Below are 23,354 nucleotides of genomic sequence, written 5' to 3'. Positions count from 1 at the left end.
TCTCCCTCTGGCTTTCCTGCATCAGGTTGGAAGTTGAAGCTTATCCTGCTGATTTTTGTCCTGAGAAAATACTTTATCTGGTACTTGTTTGCAACCTTCCAAGAACAATAATTTCGAAAAAGATGGATATTAGGAAATAGGAACAGCAATGAGGGTAGTCACCGTCCATTGAAATTTCCTGAAACAAACATCGTTCTGTCAAAAATCCAATGTCCGGCCTTTGCTGGACTACCCTTTGTCACATCAAAGGTAAACAAAAAAAATCATTGATCGAAGTAATTTTTTTTTTTACAGATACTTGTACGTACTGTATGTGTTGGTTGTGGGTGAAATTCAATTCAGCGGGAGAATAGCGACAAAAAAGGGAGTAATTAATAGCTCTTTTACTTTGACATAATTAAGTGGGAACATGCACGAAGAATCATCATGTGTGAGGATCGCGGGTCGGCCCAAAGTTTGAAGTATCTGCTTGCGGATTTAACGGATCATTTCATTTAAAAAGTATACAACTCATGTGTCCCCAGATCATTCCACTGATGCGTCAGTTTCTTAGGTGCTGCTGAAATTCTTTCCTGTATTTAACAACTATTAGAACCGGCTGATGATTCATCTCATCAGCTGACGCTACCAAATCTTGCAATTCAAATCTGATGCGAGAGGAATAAATTATAAAAGAAATTAACGGAAACGATGAGTACACCGGAGATTTGCATATCCATTCCAAGTGTCACTACCTATTTCAAAAGGAGAGCCAACCGCCAAGAAATTCATTATGAATCCATGAAATGCAGGATTTTACAATTGTCGGAGTGCTTCCCAGCTCTAAATTGAGCTAAAACCCGTAAGTGTCATATCATAATCTCTCAAATAAAATTCACTCAGACAACTCACGAAGGAAAAATCCTGGCACTCCTTTTGTTTGCACCAAGTAGAAGTTCCAAATTTTACGTGTATTCGTGTCTTAAATCACTATTTTATATATCACCGAAATAGTCAATTTTCGCATAATTTCACCGGTCACTTGAAAGTGCACCCAAATCATTTTCGTTTTTTTTTTTTTTATCAAACCCTGTAAGTACTCTTTAAAGTGCAAAGATACAAAAGATTATTAAAATTTTAACCTCTTTTGTGTAAAAACACTTATTACTGGTTTTCATGTCAAGATTTAAACTATTCTTTAATTTTTCAAATAACATTGAAAATGTGTATGTGATTCTCTATGTCAATTTTTTAAAATTTTAAAAGGTTTCCAATATTTCCCTTCCAATAAAATCAAAGTGTGAGATCTAGGAGATATGAAAGAACAATAAAACTTAAAAATCACCCCCAAGCAGTTTGGGCAAGAATTCAAGAATCAAATCGCTTACGCCAAAACTATACGCTCAAGAAAACTTAGAACATTATGATTAAGAGATTACATGTGATCAATGAAGCAGATAAAGTCATCATATAGGGGATCATGCTTCATCGTCCAGGTAGGAAGAGCATCTTTTTCTTGGAAACAATGGTTGGCTCGTGAAGAGAAAATTGCACTACAACTCTTGAATTTTATGTACTGAATTTAGTCGAGTTCTAAGCCTTTTAGTTGGTTCGATCAAGTCATAAACCTTGAGCAAAAGATGCAATCAAGTCCTAAACCTTTCAACCAGTTCAATTTGTATCTAAACCTTTTTATTGAAAAATGCAATTAAATCATGAACTTTATATTGAAATGTGCGATCTAAGATGACACATATGCAATTTTTTTAAGTGTCACACATGCGATAACTATTGTTCATCGAAAGACTTGATTGCACTTTTAAAGAAATATTTTGGTTAAGGCTTAGGATTTAACTGTATTAAACAATGTTTAAGACTTTCGATGCGTTTTACTTGCTCCTGTTCGGCTATTTGCTACCTAGCTCTCACTCCCAATGTGGCTACGTAGGTTCACAATGTAGTCATCATTACACCGTTTGATTAACCGTAGATTTTATAATGACATGAGCCAAACAGTTTCTCATTTTCCTATGAAATTATCACGGCTCATTACCTGACGGCACCACACACAGATAATTAAGGCTTTTGGCTATTCTTGAGAAGTTACAAGTTCAAATCCACTTGTGATAGTATCGGCATGATCCAATCCATTTTGAAAGAGGGTCACCTCGTTTCTATGTCGACGATAGCGATAGAGGTAAATTTACCATTCCGAGAAGATCCGGAAAGCCTCTGCGAGGTGTTGTGACTCAAGCTGAACATTTCTTTTTTTCTTTTTGTAGCTATCAAATTATTATAACTTCGTGGAGGGTGCATGGTCACATTGGTCGCTCAATCCTCGAATTTCACAAAAGGGTCGAAATCATCATCAAGTTGCAAGTCGGAGAGTCGAGATAAAAACTGTCATGATGAACAACGACAGCCCTGTAATGATAGCAGCGAGAGGGACTTCCCCCCACCTCCCCCGGTCCTCACATGCACATTATTTATGCGCACTCGCTCGCACACTCTCTTCATCCTTTCCCGACCCCCAACACTTTCTCTCCATCTCTCTCTCTCTCTCTCTCTCTCTAACTCTGACTACTGCAATGTCAAACGGCAGCAACAGCCGGAGGAGGCTCCTCCTCAACACAGTCGCCGTCGACGTCGGCTGCAGCTGCCGGAAGCCCAAGCTCTTCCTCCACTCCCTCCTCAAACCCAGCTCGAAGCCCAAACCGTCATCCTCCTCCTCCTCCGCCTCCGCCTCCGCCTCCTCCTCCTCCAACCACCACAGGCGCTTCCTCTCCCACTCCCACTCCTCCTCCACCACCACCGACTCCCCCTGTGCGGCCGCTGCCGCCGACCACTCCCTGCAGTACCTGCTGGACGCGGAGGCGGACGTGGCGAGGTCGGCAAAGGCGGTGAGGGGGTTCGGGAGGATCGACGAGGAGGGGGTGGCGGTGGAGAAGGATTCGCACGACCCGTACTTGGACTTCCGGCACTCCATGCTGCAGATGATCCTGGAGAACCAAATCTACACCAAGGACGACCTCCGGGAGCTCCTCAACTGCTTCCTCCAGCTCAACTCCCCCTACTACCACGGCGTCATCGTCCGCGCCTTCACGGAGATCTGGAACGGCGTCTTCTGCGCCCGCCCCGCCACCGGCCACCACTCCCCTCTCTTGCACTTCGCTCCCAAGTCCTGGGAGTTTTAGGAGGGTGGGTTGAGGAATCGACTAACTGTCCGCGCCGACGAGATAGCCTGTCGCCGTCGCTATGCAAAGCAAACCCAGTCTCTCCGTGTAATTGTGTTTAACCGTTAACAATGTTAGTTGAACATGCTCTAGTTTGACCTCGCAGTTAGGTTTGTCTGTGTATGAAGAAGGCAGAACTAGTTCTTCTTAGTTCTTTCTCGTGTTAACTTTTTCTTTTCTTTTCTGGGATTTTGAGGTTCTTGCGTTTGGCATGCAACTGTGACTATCATTACAGCGCCGAAAATGGAGAGCTGCGTGTTTTGGGAGGTTGGCCATTAAAGCCGACCTTCGTTTTCCCCTTTTGTGTTTTTTTTTTTTTGGTATGGAAATGAAGTGAGACTGGAGATGGTTAGATGTTTAGTATTGTAAATTATTTATGATCTAATAGTTTTTCAATTAATGAGTATTTTATGTAAAACAAGTGGTAATGACGTGTGAATTTATGATTAAAATTATATTGTTTCTGATAATATTATGACGATCGGTATTATTATTTTTTTCCATTATGCATTTCCTGCATTGTGGTCGGGGCGACAATTTAAGGCCCGTGTGCCGTTCGCGTGATGTCTTTGTACGATGAGATTCGACGTGTACGTGCGTGTTCGTGTCTGCTCGACAGATTGAAGAGTCGTTTTTCATCTGATCTGATACGGTTTTTAGAAAGATTCGAAGCTTTTGGTCAGGTGATGCAACAATCTGGAGTTTACTTCTCTTTGGGTTCCAGAAATCGAAACTTGAGCTCTGTCACTAATTGGGGTTGCCCGAGTCACCGAGTACAATTCTGTCGATAAGTTCGTTGGCTTTTATTAAGTGCAAATAATTGTAGAAAAAGAAAAAAAGCCAATATTACCAAAAGAATTCTAAACTTATTATATGGGCATCAATTCAAATCTTAAACATTTTAGTCCGGTCAATTCAATTCTCAACGACCGGACACAGGCAAAGGCCGGTGAGGAGGTTGATCTCGCCAACTTCAAGTGAGGTCGTCCCTCGGTGGTTGTCAGATTCTAGCGAGAGGCCCGAAGTCGGCCGTCAAGGATTAAATTGGCTAAATTTAAATATTTATGAAGGTAATTTTCCCGAAAAAAGAAGAAGTAAGCCTCCTTTGTTGGGCAAGAGTTGCTTTTGCCATGTCGAAATAATCAAGTTCGGAATCGAGAATGCATGAATGAGCTCAGAACTCTAGTCCCCTAATCTCAATGACAAACTCTTTCGGAACATGCATGTTGCAAATGAGTTATTATTGTACGAGTGTGTGACATGGGTATAGTTTGAGGTTTTTTGTGGTTCTTGTATCTTAATTTAGGGTTAATACTACAAAAAACCCCAAATTGATACACCTATGATAAATTTATCCAAAATTATTTTTTCGATTACGAAAAATCTTAAACTGGTACACTTGTGATAAATTTACCTCAAACTATTTTTTTGACCTCCAAAAATCCTAAATTGGTACATTTGTGACAAATTTACCTTACTTTAGTTTTTGTTAAATTGAGTTAATATTACGAAAAATCCTAAATTGATACACCCGTGACAAACAAAGGGAAAAAAATCCCAAATCGGTACACGTTAATTGGCATGTATCATCTAACTCAGCAATTTGATGGTAAAATTTAACGAAACTAATTGAGGGCAAATTTGTTATATGTATACTAGTTTGGGGTAAATTTGTCACGGGTGCATCGGTTTAGATTTTTTTTATGGTCAAAAAAATAGTTTGGGATAACTTTATCACAAATGTATCGGTTTAGGGTTTTTCATGATATTAACATTTTAATTTAATAGGGATTCGATAGTAGTGCCCTCGAGCCCTTGCTAGGTAGAATAAGAAATGGCTTGATTTTCAAAAATTGAGTACACATAAATGCGAGAAATACCACCCATTCATTAGAAATCATAAACTTTACTCTTTAGTTGAGTAAACGTAAGTGTATCGAATTGTTAGCGACGTATGATATTCCACAATGTAGCATTTAAGAACGCATTTAAAAACCTACATCTCAAAGATGAGATCAAAACTCGACCCAAGAAAGAAAAAAAGAAAAAAGAGATGAGATTAGACATGCCCCGTAGATGCCAACCTGAGAGGAGGACTGGTCCGGACTGTAGGAGCCCAAGGAGGGTGGGGCATAGCAGGCAGACAGACGCTGCTTCGAAGTGATGAAAGTTTTGTGGGAAAAGCTAAGAAGGCATCGGGATTTGAATGGTGTTTCGCAAGAGACAAATTCGATTTTAATGCCTTTTAAATGAAAAGATGTCGTGCATGATTTGGGGACTGACTTGTTCATTTTCCCAGCACTGTCCCCAGTTGCATTGGAGACCACCATAAAAGCGTAAACGGAAAGAAATAGCAACCCTGCTGCCACAAACTGCAATGCAATTTACCCTTTGCGCTGCTGCAACTTCTTCTGTCATTTGCCATTGCGCACGAAACCCTAAAGCCATTAGCATTTTAAGTACGAATCTCGTAACCATTATCCATCTCATGGAATGCCAGCCTTAACGAGGACGATGCCTCCGTACTTTCATCGGCGCAACCGATCGGACCTTGGTAGAATTTGAACGGATGACTGTGATCCTCGTTTTTAAGCCAGGGTAACCAAGTAAATAAGCGACACTGCAGGAGATGATTATTGGCTTCATAGTCGTGCGTGAAAATCAATTAAAGAGAGAAGAAATGGCATCTCTTGTCAGGTAATAGAACGTTCTGAACAATAGATAAACAAAGTTGGATCCTCCTCCACTGGCTTCACGCATGAGAATAAGCTTTGAGCGCCAAAGTTTCTGTCATTTTCATGTTATTTTTAGTTCATGCAGCTTTCCCCAAATGTACTTTTAAATCCCAAGGGGATTTCCCAAGCAGTCCAAGCGAGCATTCGACAATACTTTAATCCCACCCCCATGCGTGCTTAAGAAATGGGCAAAATCGCCGCATCAACTGCTTAAACAATAATTAAGTGGTGCTTAGCAGAAAGGAGCTTGACTAACAACTGTTTTCTCAACACAGTGATCAAGGCTTTGAGTGAGTAGAAATACGTGCACTTTCTCACATTTCATAAGGCGCTGAAACATGTAGGGCAAACTCTTTTTGGTTTTTTTTTGCCCTAATATCCTTGGGCTGCATGGACGTAAATTAATCGAAGTCTTCTGACGCGCTCGTTAATAAAGCTACCCAAAAAGAACACCCTCTTCTTATTTTCTCTTTCGTTATTCTCATCAGTAAAGTTACTCGTATTTCTCCTCCACCGATGAGATCGTTCTGTCCACATACATCGAGTAAGATCCCATCCGCTCGCCTTCTAACCTTGTATTATGGGATAGATCTTATTAACGAGTGCCCTCTGGACATTGGTTAATCTTGTTAAATAAAAGGATGCCTTTCAATGAACAGATTAGAAATGTTCGAGATCGAGAGAGAGAGAGAGAGATAATATAGACAAAGTGTCGTTAATCATGTTGGACAAAACCCTTATATCATTACAGCACATATAAGCATATAAATACAGTTGTCTGATAATAAATTAGAATAAATGCATTTGCTGTCTAGTTTCGAGCGTTAGTCAAATGAAGCACAGGGAATCTTCATGATAGTTTAGTGGAGAGAGAGAGAGAGCCTTTCATTTAAGCCCATTGAAGAAGGAGCAGCGACTCTCTCTCTTTCTCTCTGCAATTATGAATGTGGCAAGAGAGCTGCAAAAGCCAATGCGCAGAAACGCAGTCAAAAAAATAAAGAGTCTGCTTCCGGTTTATGGGTACGAAAAAAAACGAGAATTATGTCAAACTTTGTTGTTTAGTCGGGACCAGTTTCTGGGCACAAAATCTAAATCTACTGAACACAGTAGCCACCTGTGTTTTCGTTTACTGCCCCCCCAGTAAAAAGAAGCTTTTATCGTCCACTCTACTCTCTCTCTCTCCCTTAGCTTTTGTGCATGTTAGTGGTCGACATCTTTGTGAACAAAGCGAAAGAGCAAAGAATAATAATGAAGCAGCAGCAGCAGCAGCAAACTGAAAGGACCACGGCCAGACAAAGGAAAAGAGAGAATCGACATGAATTTTGACTAAGTGTTTTCTTTTTATTTACTCGAGTCCTTTTGATTGAGAAGTACCCTCTTTCGTGTAAAAGATTTCTGTTGATTTTTCCTTTTTTATTGAGTAGCTTGCACTTTACAAATGGGAGTCGATATTAGAAGGTTATTGTAAACCGTGTGACGGTTCAGGGTACTCTCAGAGTTTAAATGCCCGATCGGAGCGCTTTAACGATTCATTCTTACAAAAAATCATGTTCTATTGCATTCTCTCCTCATATAGCATAGTATTCACCTAATGAGAGGGAACTCGTGGTATGTGAGTACAATGCACAAGTAGGGCGCGAATGGTTCTCAGTCCGGTCCGGTCCGGTCCCACTTAGGAATCGGGAACCAAACCGGAAGGACCATTTCCTAGTTTCTGGAATCGAGAACCGGACCGAAATAATTAAAATAGATAAATAAATAACAGTTGGTCTGGTCTAGGCAGTCCGGTTCCCTCCTAAAACTAGGATTCGGAATGAAAATCATCGATAACAATTTTATGAAATCGGGAATCGGACCGAACAAGGCAGTTTAGTGCTGTCCGGTCCGGGCGGTTCCCGGTTCAATCGGTTCGTCTTGTTCACCCTCATATAAGAGTGCTTATAGAGAAAAAAAAATTATCAAAAAAGTCACAAATATATTGCAATTGTGTCAATTCAATAGTAAATCTTTTTTTTTATCGGTTCAGCCCTGAACATTTTGCATTTGTGCTAATTCGGTCCTTCTAATCAATATATGTCGGTCGGCTCTGACATGGCTAATTTTAAATAATATTTTTTTAATTATTTTTTCCTTTTACTTCTTTGTTTTCTCTCCTCTTCTTCTTCCTCCTCTAGCCAGCCACCAAGCTTGGTGACCCGCCAAAGGTGAGGCCTCCCACCCCTAGCGAGGCCGGCCTCGCCGATGATAAGAAGGGGCGAGCTTCGCTAGTCAGAGGAGGAAGCGTAAGAGGAGAAAACAAAAAGAAATATGGAAATAAAATATAAAATATACAAAAATAAATATTATTAAAAATTGGCCACATTAGCACCAATCAAATCGTGTTAGAAATTTTCGGCCAAAATTAGCTAGAAATATGAATTGACACAAATACAAAGGCTTTAGAACTAAATTGACATGAATGCAAAAATGTTTAGAATTGAATAGACATAATTGCAATAGGTTTGTGATTTTTTTTGGTAATTTTTTCCTCTTTAAACACTTGTATCCGGGGTGAGCAAGACTAGCCAATCGAACCGGGAACCGCTCGGACCGGACAGGACCAAACCGCCCGCTCTTTAAGCGGCCCTCCATGGAAAAATCGTAAACCCTAACAAGTAGTCGGGGTTCCATTGCCATGCCAAGGGAAACTATGCGTGTGGACCATGATCCATAGGTCATGGCCGGCGGCTATAACCCTTTGATTTTCACGAGATCCACGTTTATGAAGAGTCGTGATTATCGACTCGATTCATGCGATTAACGTCGCGGGAGGAGCCACAAGTTAGTCTTTCTCTTCTATCTTTTGGGCTCATAAGGGGGAAGAAAAGCAAGAACGAATCTTATTAAGAAGAGATTGACCCAAAAAAAAAAAAAAAACCCTTCTCTAAAAGTCTAGAATGTAGAAGCAAATCTTTACTCTTACTCAGCAAATAGAAGGATTACAATCCGTTCCTCAAGGACGACCTTAAAAGGAACCAAACACAGACAGGTAATCATAGGACCGCGGCGTCTTTTCCTTTTTCTGTAAAGCATTCCATGTTCGTTTTTGTGAATCGAGACTCATCTGCTGTCTGGTCTTCGCCGGCTGCTGTCCCCCAGCCTAAGCAAAACCCTAAAGCACTCGCAAAAGCGAACGCTAACTTTCGTGGTGGTCCCGGGGGCCCGCCATCGGAGGAGCAGAATGAGCTCCAAAACTGTCCAGGCCATGGATTTCAGAGAAGCTGATCTTTTTGACTCTCGAGTCAGTCAAAAGGCTACAAGTCATGCGAGGGGACTATCCTGCCTTTGGTCCCCTAGACAAGGATGCGATGTGAACTCTTCCATGGCGGAAGGCGTTGAGGTTAGCCCGGACTCTCTTCTCTTCTCTCCTGTATTCCTTCTTTACTTTTTGTTTTCTTAAAAAAAAAATTATAAATATATTAAAATATGATTAAAGGTCGTTCACGTGAGCGCCATTCATGTCACGTGAGACAATGGGCATCTACGTTTAGCAATTTCTCTTCGAAATTGATCGGACAGACTCAATTGACAAAATATAAAAAGATTTATCAGCAATTAAAATGTTCAGCACTGAATTGGTGAGAATGCAATAGGTTTAGGACTTTTTCGACAATTTCCCTTTCATGTAAACGTGGCTTGTTTTGGAAATTTAGATTGAGATTATCGGGACATCCGGCGAGACCTGGGAAGGCAACCTGATTAGGAGTCAGAGGATTCACAGTACCTGCGGACTTCCGAACTATGCACTGTCTATCTCGTGATACGTGTAACGAGGGCATTGAAAATCAATCGAAGTCCTTATTCCCTCCCGGGCCGAACTTCCTATCCAAGCCTCAAATGTTGGTTGTCTCGTGTCGGACAATGGCCCATGTATAGTCGAAGTTGTCCTGGACCTAGAAAAAGGTCGAAAAATCTCCACTTGCGAGCCAGAAACAAAGCAATAGTTAAATAATTTTTGGTAGCTTGACTTTCAGGAATTACGTACAACCCACGCAATGCAATAAAAAAAAAACCAATTACAGCAACCATTCATAATTTCCCGGGTCGTGGCAATTATCGCACGTCGTAACGGCGACACGCAATTCCTTAATGGAGAAGGGATGGCGTTTGATATTGACTCGTGAACAATAACAGGACTAGTAAAGCCTGAGATCCACATTGAAAGTTGTTCACGCTGGCCGGGATACGCAAAGTGCCCGTAGGATTCGACTAGTGTGAAATGGGTCCCGTCCCCGGCTTTTAATAAGCTATAAAGGTCAGAATCAGATCGGTCCAGAGGGCGGGGCGCACTCGATGAGCCGAAGATCTCGAAACTCAATTGATGATGGGCATCGAGCGACCGGCAGAGTCATGATGAGGTGGGCCTTCATGAATTTTTGTCTCACTCGTTTAGCCGAGAATCAGAGACAGGGTTCGGCTCCGTCTTCCCCAAATGGGGCCGAGTTACTGCGTTGCTGCTGCATCAGCATGCATGGTCTTAATGCTGCAGCCTCTGTAGCATGGACACAGATTCGGACACCGCCGGACACGTCCGGACACGCGAGCGACAGGGGTAAGGTTGGCAACTTCTCATTTTTTTAAGGGCCAAAAAGGTCAAAACGAGAAAGACCCAACTCTAATTTTGGATCTCTCCTCCTCCGTCTCTGCTCTGAGCCTCTGACTCGCGACCTCTCCTCTCTTCGCGACCTTGGCGCTCTGTGACTCTGTCTCGCATCGTCTGTCGCCTGACTCGCCTCCCCTCGACGCATCACGGCTCGCCGCCTCGCGGCAACCGGCCTCGTCTCAGCTCGCCTCGCCTCCTCAACTCGCCTCAACTTCTGTGGTAAAATTTCTGATTTCTAGGGAAATTTTGATGAGCGATTTTCGGTTAAAATTGGCCGGATTAACTCAATTGGTATAAATATAAAAGATTTAGGACTGAATTGACGACAACAACAATACATAAGGTTTAGGACTAAATTAGCACCAATAAAAGGTTTAAGACTTAATTGGCACCAATGGAAAAGGTTTATGACTAAATTAGCAACAAAAAAGGTTTGCGAATCGAATTGGTACTAATGCAATAGGTTTAATACTTTTTTTACACTTCTCTCCCAAATATTAGATTCTTTAAGTCGCTAGTGTCGAACCACCGGTCCCGGTCTAGTCCGGTCCCAGTCCGGTCCCCCGTCTTGAAAATTTGAGGATCGAGACTACTGGTTCTCGGTTCCATATCGGGATCGAACCAGCTCGGACCATACACACCCCTAGTTACAATTTGGCTATCGGCTCTAGCTAAAATCAAACTTAGCCAACAAGAATCGCGGACTGTTCACCAGGGTTGGGACTCGTAGGGCAAAACATGTCCTCCTTTTGATGAGATTTTCTTTCCTTTGACAACTTCGACACTCTTGCGAGTCACGATACATAGACAATGGGATAAGTGCTATAACTTTCATATGGCACTCACTTAAGTACCGTAACTTTTTTCTTGACCACTTAAATTTCATATCCTCTAAAGAATGTTCATTTGAATGTCATAACTTTCGATCGATCACTTAAGTGTCAATTCTTTTTTAAAACGTTCACCCGAATGCCGTAAATCCGATGTGGCATAACATTTGTGTTGAACGCTTTTAAAAGGTTATGACACTCAAGTGATTGATTGAAAAATCATATTGCATTGAAATGATTAAAAAAAAAGTTGTGGTACTTAAGTGAGCGTCGTACATGAGTTATAACACTTAAGCAATCGAAAAAAAGTTATGGCACTCAAGTGAGTGCCGTACGAAAGTTGTGGCATTTGTTGTGTCCTTATTCCCGTAGATAGCCCTTTTGAAAACAATAGACGGACTTCCGTTGTTAGCGACGTCAGGAATGTGAATCCCTTGTCTTCTCGCTCCTGTCCCACGTCTCCATTCCATCATCACTAGTCCTACTCATCAAGAAAAGCGATACGATAGGGGTGCTCCTCTGTTTGCATGCGTGTGGTTTCTTCCTCTTGCCGATATGGGGACGGCGGAATCATTCATTCTACACTGAATCTTCCAGTTCCAATGAAGAAGAGATGGAAGATTGACGAGGTGGTATCTGAATGTCCGTTGTTCTTGTCTTCCTTCAATTCTTGCTATTCTCTTCATTGGAACCGGACCCTGGATGTCAACTGGCCCCAAGTCTTAGCAGCGTGCTGTTCGGAGCGAGCTAGATTGCGACTCGGGTTCGGATTCTCCCAAAACATCCAGCTGCTTGAGAATCACCTCTTCATTGTTTGTTTTCCGCTGGCTACGTAACGATGGGACGAACGTGATGCTTTTGACTAAACGAGAAAAATTGTGACAATCTTGCTAAAGAATAGAGCACTGGAAGAGTTTCAATTTGACTTGGGATTTGGCCCTTTCTTGTTTTGCATCCTTACGGTATATTCATTTTTGTGTTTTTTTCCTTCTTTTGGGACCATGTCGATGTATTTGGTGCGTTGTGACAACTCCCCCGCCTCACTCTAGACAAATAAACATTGATTGATCCATAATATCCGTCTCTGCTCTGAGCCTCTGACTCGCGACCTCCCCTCTCTGTTCGCGTCTCCTCTCTTCGCGACCTTCGCGCTCTGTGACGCTGTCTCGCATCGTCTGTCGCCTGACTCACCTCCCCTCGACTCGCCACGGCTCGCCGCCTCGCGGCCACCGGCCTCGTCTCAGCTCGCCTCGCCTCCTCAACTCGCCTCAGCTTATGTGGTAAAATTTCTGATTTCTGGGGAAACTCTGATGAGTGATAGCTGTGTTTGATGGCAGTATTTGATGAGTGATGCACTGTGTAGCACCGGTAGAATTCTTGATTCGGGAGGAACGTGCCTGGGTCCAGGGAACGCACATAAGAGTTTTATTTTTCTCGCCCTTTGGATCATTAACAAGCCAGATGTTTAGTTTCTTTTGGTCTGTGAACTCCTTTCGACTCTAATCACAATCGGCATAGTACTAAAGACGCTAACGGCTAACCTATAATGATCCGTCTCGGTCCGATTCCGATGGATCCGAATATCGGGTCGAAATGGGCCCAACACAATGTGAGAATAGTTTGATACAATGGGCCGGTAGCCCACGATTAGAAACCCCAAGTGGTATAAACCCTCCCGAGGCGTCCTGTGCACCTTCTTCTCCAAAAGAGATCTGAAGAAATCTCCGGACTTCGCTCACAGCTCGCACCACCCTAAGAGAATCCATGGACCCTCAGCCTGAACCGGTCAGCTACATCTGTGGAGGCAAGTGTTTCTTCTTCTTCTTCTTCTCGATTCATATCTGTTTTGATGCTTCAGTGGTTTCCCGGTTTGTAGTTCTGCTGTTCTGTGCTTTTGGTGGGTTTTGATTTGTATTGAGGTGGTGGTGGTGGTTGATAATGGCGTGCAGATTGCGGCATGGAGAACACGCTGAAGCCTGGGGACGTCATCCAGTGTAGAGAGTGCGGGTACCGCATCCTCTACAAGAAGCGAACCCGCCGAAGTAAGCTCCCGTCGCCCTGAGTTTGCTCGACCACGAGTCTTTTTTATTCGCGCTCTGTTCGGCAGTTTATGTTATTTATGGACTTGTGCTTATCTGGATGACTGTGAATTGCGATCCTCAAACTGAGGGAGCAATTGCCTTTTGGAATGGATAGTCTTGGTTGTTGACTTCTCCTGCTAGTTGGGATGTGGTGAGCTGGGTTCCTCGGTTGTCCATGGAGCCGAATTAAGCTTAAGTTCGATTGGTGCTAACTCGGCTTGGAGTGACCTTCTTGTGTTGGTACACAGGGTTTTGCTGTAGATTGAGCCTGAATGAATTGTGTTTGGCAGCTTGCAGCCATTGTGGAATGGAATAACCTAGCCGGCATCGCAAGGTCTCATAGCAAGTTACCATGAATGAAATTGTCTACACTTGTTATTATGAGGAACTTCGACAAGTAGTTTGGAGCAACATCTTTTGGAGAGTTGTTTCCCCTTTCTCTTTTTTCTTTGAAGGAGTGCTCCTTTTGTATGATGGATAATAGATGACGACATAAGACCGGGATTAGAGGATTCTTTTTTGTTGAATGGACTCGTAGTACTAGTACCTAGAGAATCATGTTATGTGTGTGAAGAGTCCGGTTAAAAAGCTTCTAGAATCTTTAGATCTTTAGCTTTTTATCGGGATCCTAGTGGTTTTCAATGTTGCATGTACGCAAAGTCAATTTGCTTTAGTTTTGTGTATTGAGCTCTCTATTTTAAATAAACCATTCTACGAAGGAGAAGTTTATTTGGAAGGTTTCTCAATCATGATTATCTAGGGATATCTTGCAAAGCCTCACTTGACAATGGGATATTGCCACATAGGTACATATGCAAGAAGGATCGTTGATTTCATAAAGTTAAAACATGTCTTGAATCTTTTTGAAATTTTTTTGTTTATGCTCCATGATTGTTTGTCTGCTTGAATTTGTGAAGATTGCTTTTCATTTTTTTGGTTGGAGAAATTACAAGCTCGCCTGTCTGGGTTGTACCGCTTAAGATCATCTCTAAAGAAAGAGGGCCAACTGATTTTATCATTATGAATCTGCAGTGAAGGTCTATGCCCTTAAAGCTTTTGAAACCTGAACTCTATGGAATTGGTGGCTTATGGGCTCCTGGGTTTGATTGTAATAGACTCATAACCCTCTAATACAGAGTCTTTTCTCAGTTGACACAGTGATTTTGGTACTTGGATCCATGGTCTTATTATATTCAAGATCGAAAGTGCACAATTATCAGATTCACGCGAGTTCAGTTTGAAGTTCTCTAACCTGAATTGGACTTGGGGACCATACTTCTTGTGGTTGATGAGGTTTTAGGGAAGGATACTCGTTTGCCTTTAAATATTCTGCAACTTCCATCGACCCATGCATGTGATATGATTGTCATGGGGCTGAGTATGCTCTCACTAGTGTCTTAAATAAACTCTAGCCCTTATTTGATGTTCTTGAACTTAATATTTCTCTGTTCTTTCTACTTCTCTTTCTTGGAACAGACAATTGCTTACCTCTTTTGATTGGTGAATTCTTGCAGTTATTCAGTATGAGGCCCGTTGAGGACGTGGGCTTCAGTTTCCATACAGACTTCTTTGTCGTCGTGACTGGATATGTGGTATGTCTTTGGATGGTAGTCATGAAGAAACGAGAGGTAACTGCTATGCAGTCTTGCAAGCATTTGTGGTGCCAACTTGTCAAGAGTGTGGATAATGTTGATATATTTTGAGTCCCTATTAAATGTGTATCATGACACCAGTTTGTTTGACTTCTTTTTATCCGGTAGGAGCGGTTTTTGTTTGTCAATTAACTCATTTTTTCATGCTTACAAGACTGCATGGCAGTTACCTCTCATTTTAACTCATTTTTTTCTATCTTCTTTATTAGTTAGAGGAGACATTGGTCTGGGGTTCCAGCGGTAGCACTTACCGAATAAAGAAGAGAGTCAATTGTAACTTTGAGGTTCACTAGCGATGAGACTAGGGACCAGAGAGAAGCACGAACGGTTCGATTTGAAGCACTAGCGTAGCGTCGAGAGCAATGAAGATTGAAGAGAGAAGGACATAAAGGCTTCGACTTGCTGCGGATGATTCCAATTGTAAAACAACAAAGCTACCAGCAGAGGAGAGATCGGCCAAAACAGGAGAACACAGAAGTGCATGGGTCTGAGTTTGGGCCTTTTGAGTTGTTTTTGAACCATGTCTCAAGCCCGGCTCTAGTCTTAGAATGCCAAATGAGTTGAAAAAATGCGTCATTTAAGCGATCATTCATGACCTATTTTGCAAGGCATTATTTTTTGGGTACCCCGTTTCACCTTACTTTGTTGCCCGGGGCCCATTAAACACAAGTTGCAATTAGGGATGAGCAAACTGGTTCGAATCGGCTTGAACTGGACAGGGACTAGATTGACCGTCGCGGCCTAGTTGGTATAGTCCTTGAGGGGGGCAGTTTGGTCCTCATTCTCGATAGATGGGATCGGTGATCGGGCGGTCCAGCCCTCGGTTCCATGATGGACGGGACCAGATTGAACCAAACCGCTTAAATTATATATAATTATAAGTTAGGTTTAAGTTTGACGAGAATAATATTCTACTACTAGCAATTCATTATATATATATACACACACACAAAATTAGAAAAAAAATTAGAAATTTTTTAAGAACTATTTAATCTAATTTTTCTATCTACTGCTCGACACTTACTCCTCTTGCTCAACGCTTGCGTCTTGCTTTCGCAACGTAGCTTTGTCAAGCGCTTGCTCGTCTCGCGGTTCCATTTCTCGTTCGTTGGCATCGTCGCTCTACTAGCATCTTGTAGCCATTGGCGAGACCTACCGTGGACACTAGCATCATCGACTCTTCGCTTCCTCTCCTCATCTCTATCCTCGCTTGGTCGCTTCGATCTTACGTGATAGTTGTACAATAGTTATGTGTATGTCTTATTAGGTTGGATGGTTGAGATTAAAAGTTATAAGTTTAGATCTAAAGGTTAGATTTTTATAAGTTGTTGGTGTTAGCGGTCCCAATGAGACCGGACTAGGACTGGGGCCGGACAGCCGGTCTTAGTCCGGTCCGGTCCCCAATCTTGAAAATTTGAGGATCGAGACTACAGGTCCAGTCCTCGGTTCCATATCGGGATCAGACCGGCTCGGATCATGCACACCCCCCGTTACAATTTGGGTATCGGCTTTAGCTAAAATCAAACTTAGCCAACAAGAATCGTAGGCTGTTTGCTAGGATTAGGACTCGTAGGGCAAAACATATAGTCCTTTTGATGAGATTTTCTTTCCTTTGACAACTTCGACACTCTTGCGGATCATGATACATAGGCAGCAGAATAAGTGTCATAACTTTTAGATGGCACTCACTTAAGTGCCGTAGCTTTTTTCTCGACCACTTAAGTGTCATATCATTTAAAGAACGTTCACTTGAATATCATAACTTTCAATCAATCGCTTAAGTATCAATTCTTTTTTAAAATGTTCACCTAAGTGCCGTAAATCCGATGTGGCATAATATTTGTGCTGAACGCTTTTAAAAAATTATGGCACCCAAGTGATAAATTGAAAAGTAATATTGCACTAAAGTGATAAAAAAAAAAAGTTGTGATATTTAAGTAAGCATCGTACCCGAGTTGTGATACTCAAATAATCGAAAAAAATTTATGACGCTCAAGTGAACGCCGTACGAAAGTTGTGGTACTTGTTGTGCCCTTATCTCCATAGATAGCCCTTTTGAAAACAAAAGACGGACTCCCAATGCTAGCGACGTCAGGAGTGTGACTCCCTGGTCTTCTCATTCCCGTCCCACGTCTCCATTCCGTCATCACTAGTCCTACTCATCAGGAAAAGCGATACGATAGGGGTGCTCCTCTGTTTGCATGCGTGTGGTTTCTTCCTCTTGCCGATATGGGGACGGCGGAATCATTCATTCTACACTGAATCTTCCAGTTCCAATGAAGAAGAGATGGAAGATTGACGAGGTGGTATCTGAATGTCCATTGTTCTTGTCTTCCTTCAATTCTTGCTATTCTCTTTATTGGAACCGGACCCTGGATGTCAACTGGCCCCAAGTCCGAGCAGCGTGCTGTTCGGAGCAAGCTAGATTGCGACTCGCGTTCGGATTCTCCCAAAACATCCAGCTGCTTGAGAATCACCTCTTCATTGTTTGTTTTCCGCTGGCTACGTAACGATGGGACGAACGTGATGCTTTTGACTAAACGAGAAAAATTGTGAAAATCTTGCTAAAGAATTGAGCACTAGAAGAGTTCAATTTAACTTGGGATTTGGCCCTTTCTTGTTTTACATCCTTACGGTATATTCATTTTTGTGTTTTTTTTCCTTCTTTTGGGACCATGTCGATGTATTTGGTGCGTTGTGACAACTCCCCCGCCTCACTCTAGACAAATAAACATTGATTGATCCATAATATCACATTATAATCACCCTTGTAATACGCGACAAAATAGCTAATTAACAAAGCTATAGCATTGCAAGACACATCAACACAAGCATTGTGGAAAAATGACAAAATTGGTCTTTGAATTTTAGCCCTATGTGCAATGTGATCCTTCAACTTTTAATTTGTTCAATGTAGTCCATGAACTTTTGATACATATTCAATTGAGTCCATAGTTTATTGTCCATGATCTTAAAATAATAGAAGGACTATATTGAACATTTTCATATAAACAGAAATTACATTGAACATGAATCAAAAGTCTAAGTTCAATATTGAATAAATTAAAAGTTTAAGAATCATAGGACTAGACTTATCAAACGAGTATTAAATGATCCAACCCAAATTAACCATTAACCCGTTTATGACCCATTTATGCGTAGTGCAAATTTCTTGATCGATATCGGACTCAACAAATACCCGACTCGACCCATATTACTAAACACTTATATATTTATATTTTCAATTTTTTAATTTCTATAAATTTAGTAACATTTTTTAATTTTTATAAAATGTTTTTATTTTATTTTCTCTTTTTTTTTTCCTTTTTCTTCCCCCCTCCTTCATCTGCAACCTCCCTCCTCCATTTGCAACTGTGGCTACGCCTCCCTCCTCCGTTTGCAACTCCGGCCGTGCCTCCCTCCTCCGTCCGCCGATTGCAAGGCTTCGATAATGGCGGGAAGCCCCGCAACCGAGCGCATCCTACGTAAATCTCAAGCTCGCTCGAGGCTCGCAATCTCGGGGCTCGCCAGCTCCTAGCCAACCTCGAGCTCACTTGGGCTCTCCCACCTAAGGCCGGCTCGGTCTCGCCGGGATCGCCCGAGCCTCGAGCTTTTCGGCGTTCGGCAAATCTCGAGGCTCGGGACTTCCTTGACAAGAGAAATGAACATACGTTTCCTTGACGAGTTTTAGGACTTCCTTGACGATTAATCAGAAACAATCTTCGCAACCGGAGTTGGTGGCGGCGAAGGCGATGGGGTGGCAGTGAACAAGATCCATGCTGAATGAAGAGTGAGGTAAAGAATTGAAGAAGAAGAAGAAGATGCCGTTCGTGGGAACGACATGCAACGTGGGAGCAAGGCTTTTAATTGTAAATGGGTTAAGGCTTAAATGGGTTGTAAATGGGTTCATAACAGAACACATTTAAGATCCATTTATTTAGACTCGTCCATCTACAACCCATTCATGGTTGGCTTGCACATTTTAGGTGATCCATTTATTTCCTATGTCAATAAATTTGGGTTAATAAATGGGTTTTAGACCCATTTTGACAGGTCCACATAGGACTAAATTCATTGGGCCAAGGTTCAGGGATTACCTTTCATTGGCGCCCGTGTTAATAGCTTGAACTTGCCTTATCTATCCTTGATATGCTCCACAATGCGGCCTTATCTTTACTTGAATGAGTAGTGCTTCCCTTTGACAATATCCATAGCTTGCTTAGTAGTCCCATCAATCAACATTTATCAGCATTCTCACGTGCTCTACACGTGCTTTCTTCATACTCTATCAAAATGCTGCTTCTCATGCGTTTATCACGTGTATCGATCCCTCACGTGTTTTGCATGTGTGTCGACTCCTCTCGTGCACAACACATGTTCCGACGGGAAGATTATTTTGAGTGCCAACACGAGAATTTTGAAGAAACTAACTTTAGAACTAGACAAAAAAAATAACCGATTGGATCGAAAACTGCCTAAACCGAACCGAACTTGTCGGTTCGATCCTATTCCTTGTTCCATAAAATTGGAAGCGATAATTTTCAGCCCGATTCTCGATTCTAGGGGTGGAACCACCCATTCAGATTGGATAGATTTTTTTTAAAAAAATATTATATTATTTCTTAAAAATCTTTAAAGAAATCATTTAAACTTTTAATTATTAAGGCTACTTCTACACATTTTGAAATGTGTAAATATGTGTTTCAAGCACATAGGACCAGTTTCACTGGACACCCTAGGAATCGGCTCGGACCGATCGGTTTGGTCCGGTCTGATTCCAAGCACCTCTTGTCCGGTTCCCGATTTCGAAAATTGGGAAGCGGTTCTATTGATCCGGCTCCCGTTTCTTAGTTGGGACCAGATTGGATCGACGATGGCCCCTAATTCAAGGTGCTTTCATCAAAAGCAAAGAGCGTCAAATTGGGCAGATAGACCTGTATAACGATCCCCCTTGGTTCGATGCTGATGGATCTGAATATCAGGTCGAAATCGGCCCAACACAACGTGAGAATAGATTGATCCAATGGGCCGGTAGCCCACGATCTGCCACACAAAGCGGTATAAACACTCCGAGACGTCCTTCGCAACTTCTTCTCCGAAAGAGATTCTCGGCGACTTCGCTTGCAAAGCCTCACCGGACGTTTAAAAGAGAAGTCTATTTGGAAGGTTTCTCCACCACGATTATCTAGGGATATCTTGCAAAGCCTCACTGGACGCTACCTGATTAGTTAAAACTCGACATGTAAGGACGGGATCGGCCACCGAGTGGTCTCGAGTTCCAGCAATTAGCTAATCGGGGCAGGACGGTGAACCGCCGTGACCCAAACTGGGGGTCGTCCAGGGGCGCTAGACAGAGAATTAAATTTCGATGGGCTCGAGTTGAACAAGGCTGCCCATTCTAATTGTCCTAGGGACTTCTGTTTCACGAGTTGATCGAGTTCAAGTGGCCCTCTGTCGTGGCATTTTGATTGTCGAGCAGCACCAAAACCACTGCACGAACGTTCACGAGCCAAGTCCTCCGGCCCATTTCTTCTTCTGTTTTGGGTAATGACGCGTAATCGTCCAAAGGGTCCCAATGCAAAGGCCTTCTCGGATCCAAGAATTTCTTCCTTTCCACGAACGGCATTTGAGTGTATCCATGGCTATAGTCCACCTATCACGGGCCGATACTTGAGTTCGAGATTGTGCTACAACTTAGCATTTCTTTGGTTCGTTGGGTCGCCTAAGCTAAACCTTTTCTTAAGGATCTATTGCTCACTAACTTACCCGATCCTAGAGAAATAAAGTGTTTCGAAAGAGAAACTTTAGGAAAGAATGACGAGGATGATTAAAATGAAGAGAGAACACTTTATTTATATATATGATGCCTTTCAATTATTACCATTAATCACCTTTTGATTATTGATTAAACAGTTGAGATATACTCTCCCCAACTACTGTATGCCTTTTTAAATACAAGACCACTACCTACCAGGCAAACCCATTAAATACAAGAAGTATCTTGAATATACGTTGTCCCTAGGATCATTTTAGAATTTTACTGAAAACTCTCGAGTCCGATACACTTCTTGTCTAACCGATCATCTAGGCCATCTCATCTCTTCAGTTGGTTGGGTCACGAAATCTCCGGTCCGCATCGAGCGCTGTGCTGTCCAAATGGGGAAAATCAAACTATACTTCATCTTCCAAGCCGTCAAATAAGCTCACATCAGACGCAAAGTAGTCTTTAATTTCATCGAAAGCGAAGACTAGTCCTACACTCGGTTACATCTATGGAGCTGAGGACCGTAACTTGTGTCATTGTACTAGTCCGGAACGTGCTGTCTTCACGGGCTTGAGAGTCAGACATTGCTTAGAGAAAAGAAAAGCAGGTCGCACCAAGTCCGATGCCGTTTCGTCACACATCAATTTTCACACGGATTCTCTCGATGTTTCTCGGTAATTGAAGAGCTCATTAATTTGGGGGGAGACACTAGGGTCTTGGTTTGATTAGCCACTTAATTACGGACAGGGAAGTTTAAATGTGATTTGGGTTCTCCCAGGTTTTGACAAGCTAAAGCCTGGAGATTAAATGTCTCCAATGCTGGTTTGTCTGTCTGAGCCTGGAGTTAAATACGTTTTTTCCCCCCCTCCTAATCCCATATTCGAGTCCTAAACAGGCGAGCCATCTATTCAATCAGCGAATTACTAGAGGTAATAATCGTTTTTGAACTTACACTATTACGGTACATAAATATTGGCTTAATGAATTCTCCTTATATTATATAAAGTTTTACGCCGAGGAAAAAAATGAATATTTAATTCCTCATTTATAGGTGTCGAGCTGTCAAGCATTATCGTATCATCAAATATCGCATTCATGTCATCACCTTTTTTATGCGATAAACATGTTCTTTTTTGTTAGGAATTTATCAAGACGTGTCAAGTCGTAAGTCTTGCGTTGATTGTGTAAAATTTGGATTTCTTTCAATATGTTCACTATGTGTTTGAAATTATATTTTTGTTTGATGTCATGAACAACGAAAATCTCTACTTTCATATACGAACATAATTTAAATATTGTCATGGACTTTGATTGAATGCTTGAACATCCTACTTAATCAACAAATTAAATGTAACCTAGTAAGTCAGATTAGCAATCCAATCTTCATTCATCCCTATAATTTACTTGAGCTTCAAAGCAGCTGCACCATTTGGAGTTCTCCAACTCTGATCTTTAAAGTTCTTTTGGTGTGGTTTAGGTTCGAATCGATTGGATTCGACAATTTTGAATTCCTCATGGATGCACATTGGAACACGTAACTTCCGCATAGCAAACACATGGCAAGAATTTCTGAGCCCACAAGATCATCAATTATCGAGCTGCTAGAACGTATGAAAGGTCACAAACATGTTTAAAAAAAAAATGTGAACTCTCTTTAATGTCAGAAACGACAGTTAATGTCTGCAGGCCATTTTTATAATAGGGTAAATTAAATAATTGACAAATCAGGAAAGACCTAACCCAACTAGCAATTGTACTTAAATTAGGGTTTTGCATTGATCATGGTGATGAGAGAAGGAAAATGCGCCGGGGCACAAGGTTTAGAAGCTTCGCCGCTTTTGACCAGAATCTTATTAGCTCAGATATTGTATCCGATGCGTCTACTTGTCTATATGTATACAGACATATGATATTATGATCATATAATTAAATTACTCATCTTGAACAGAGAGCCCTCGTTGACAATAAAGGTTTTTTTTAACGCCCATAACATGATCGTGCCAATTATACACCTCGAAATGCTTAAAGATCGTAATGTTAGTCGGGGTCAATAACATATGAATGGTGTATCCGCCACGTTTTTATGGTCATCGGATGGCTTCGACTCAATCGAGCATAATCCTTCGACTAGCTAAAAATTCTGAAGTAGAGAGATTTCTTTCCATTCTTGCTAGATCCGTCGAATGGATGGATCGGTCAAGTTGGGTCCGGGTCCGGGTGCGGGTCGAGTCCTAAATGGTTTTGCTCAGATAGATTCATTTTAATCATTTTATTGCAATGCAAATCTAGCGACACATACCCAAATTGAATCACATTCTTAAAGCTCTTATATATTCAACCCAATCTAATAAAACTCATATCTAAACCGATGTGAGGGTGCATAATAAGTGAGTACGAGATCGAGAGAAAACGAAGAGAAAGTCGTAGAAACGAGTTAA

At 41.8% G+C, this 23,354-nt stretch overlaps 2 protein-coding genes across 2 annotated transcripts; both read left to right on the top strand.

Moving 5' to 3' along the window:
- Positions 1 to 2,382: 2,382 nt before the first annotated feature.
- Positions 2,383 to 3,567, top strand: LOC115753884 (transcription repressor OFP6-like). Its single transcript, XM_030692737.2, has one exon. The coding sequence runs from the start codon at positions 2,385 to 2,387 to the stop codon at positions 3,171 to 3,173; it is 789 nt and encodes a 262-aa protein (XP_030548597.2). The 5' UTR covers positions 2,383 to 2,384; the 3' UTR covers positions 3,174 to 3,567.
- A 9,510-nt stretch (positions 3,568 to 13,077) lies between these two features.
- LOC115753885 (DNA-directed RNA polymerases II, IV and V subunit 12) lies at positions 13,078 to 15,292 on the top strand. The gene is made up of 3 exons (XM_030692738.2): positions 13,078 to 13,223; positions 13,369 to 13,461; positions 15,015 to 15,292. The coding sequence occupies exons 1-3, from the start codon at positions 13,184 to 13,186 to the stop codon at positions 15,035 to 15,037; spliced, it is 156 nt and encodes a 51-aa protein (XP_030548598.1). The 5' UTR covers positions 13,078 to 13,183; the 3' UTR covers positions 15,038 to 15,292.
- The last annotated feature ends 8,062 nt before the right edge of the window (positions 15,293 to 23,354 follow it).

This window comes from Rhodamnia argentea, chromosome 10 (assembly GCF_020921035.1).
Source record: "Rhodamnia argentea isolate NSW1041297 chromosome 10, ASM2092103v1, whole genome shotgun sequence".
Lineage (NCBI taxonomy): Eukaryota > Viridiplantae > Streptophyta > Magnoliopsida > Myrtales > Myrtaceae > Rhodamnia > Rhodamnia argentea.
The sequence above is the reverse complement of the archived record's forward strand: the minus strand, read 5'-3'. Positions and strand labels throughout refer to the sequence as shown.

Excerpts from the sequence above, each read along its gene's own strand:
- LOC115753884 (XM_030692737.2), top strand. The coding sequence starts at position 2,385 with ATGATGAACAACGACAGCCCTGTAATGATAGCAGCGAGAGGGACTTCC.
- LOC115753885 (XM_030692738.2), top strand. The coding sequence starts at position 13,184 with ATGGACCCTCAGCCTGAACCGGTCAGCTACATCTGTGGAG. Across the intron at positions 13,224-13,368 it reads GGTCAGCTACATCTGTGGAG|ATTGCGGCATGGAGAACACG; the intron begins GCAAGTGTTTCT and ends AATGGCGTGCAG. Across the intron at positions 13,462-15,014 it reads CAAGAAGCGAACCCGCCGAA|TTATTCAGTATGAGGCCCGT; the intron begins GTAAGCTCCCGT and ends GAATTCTTGCAG.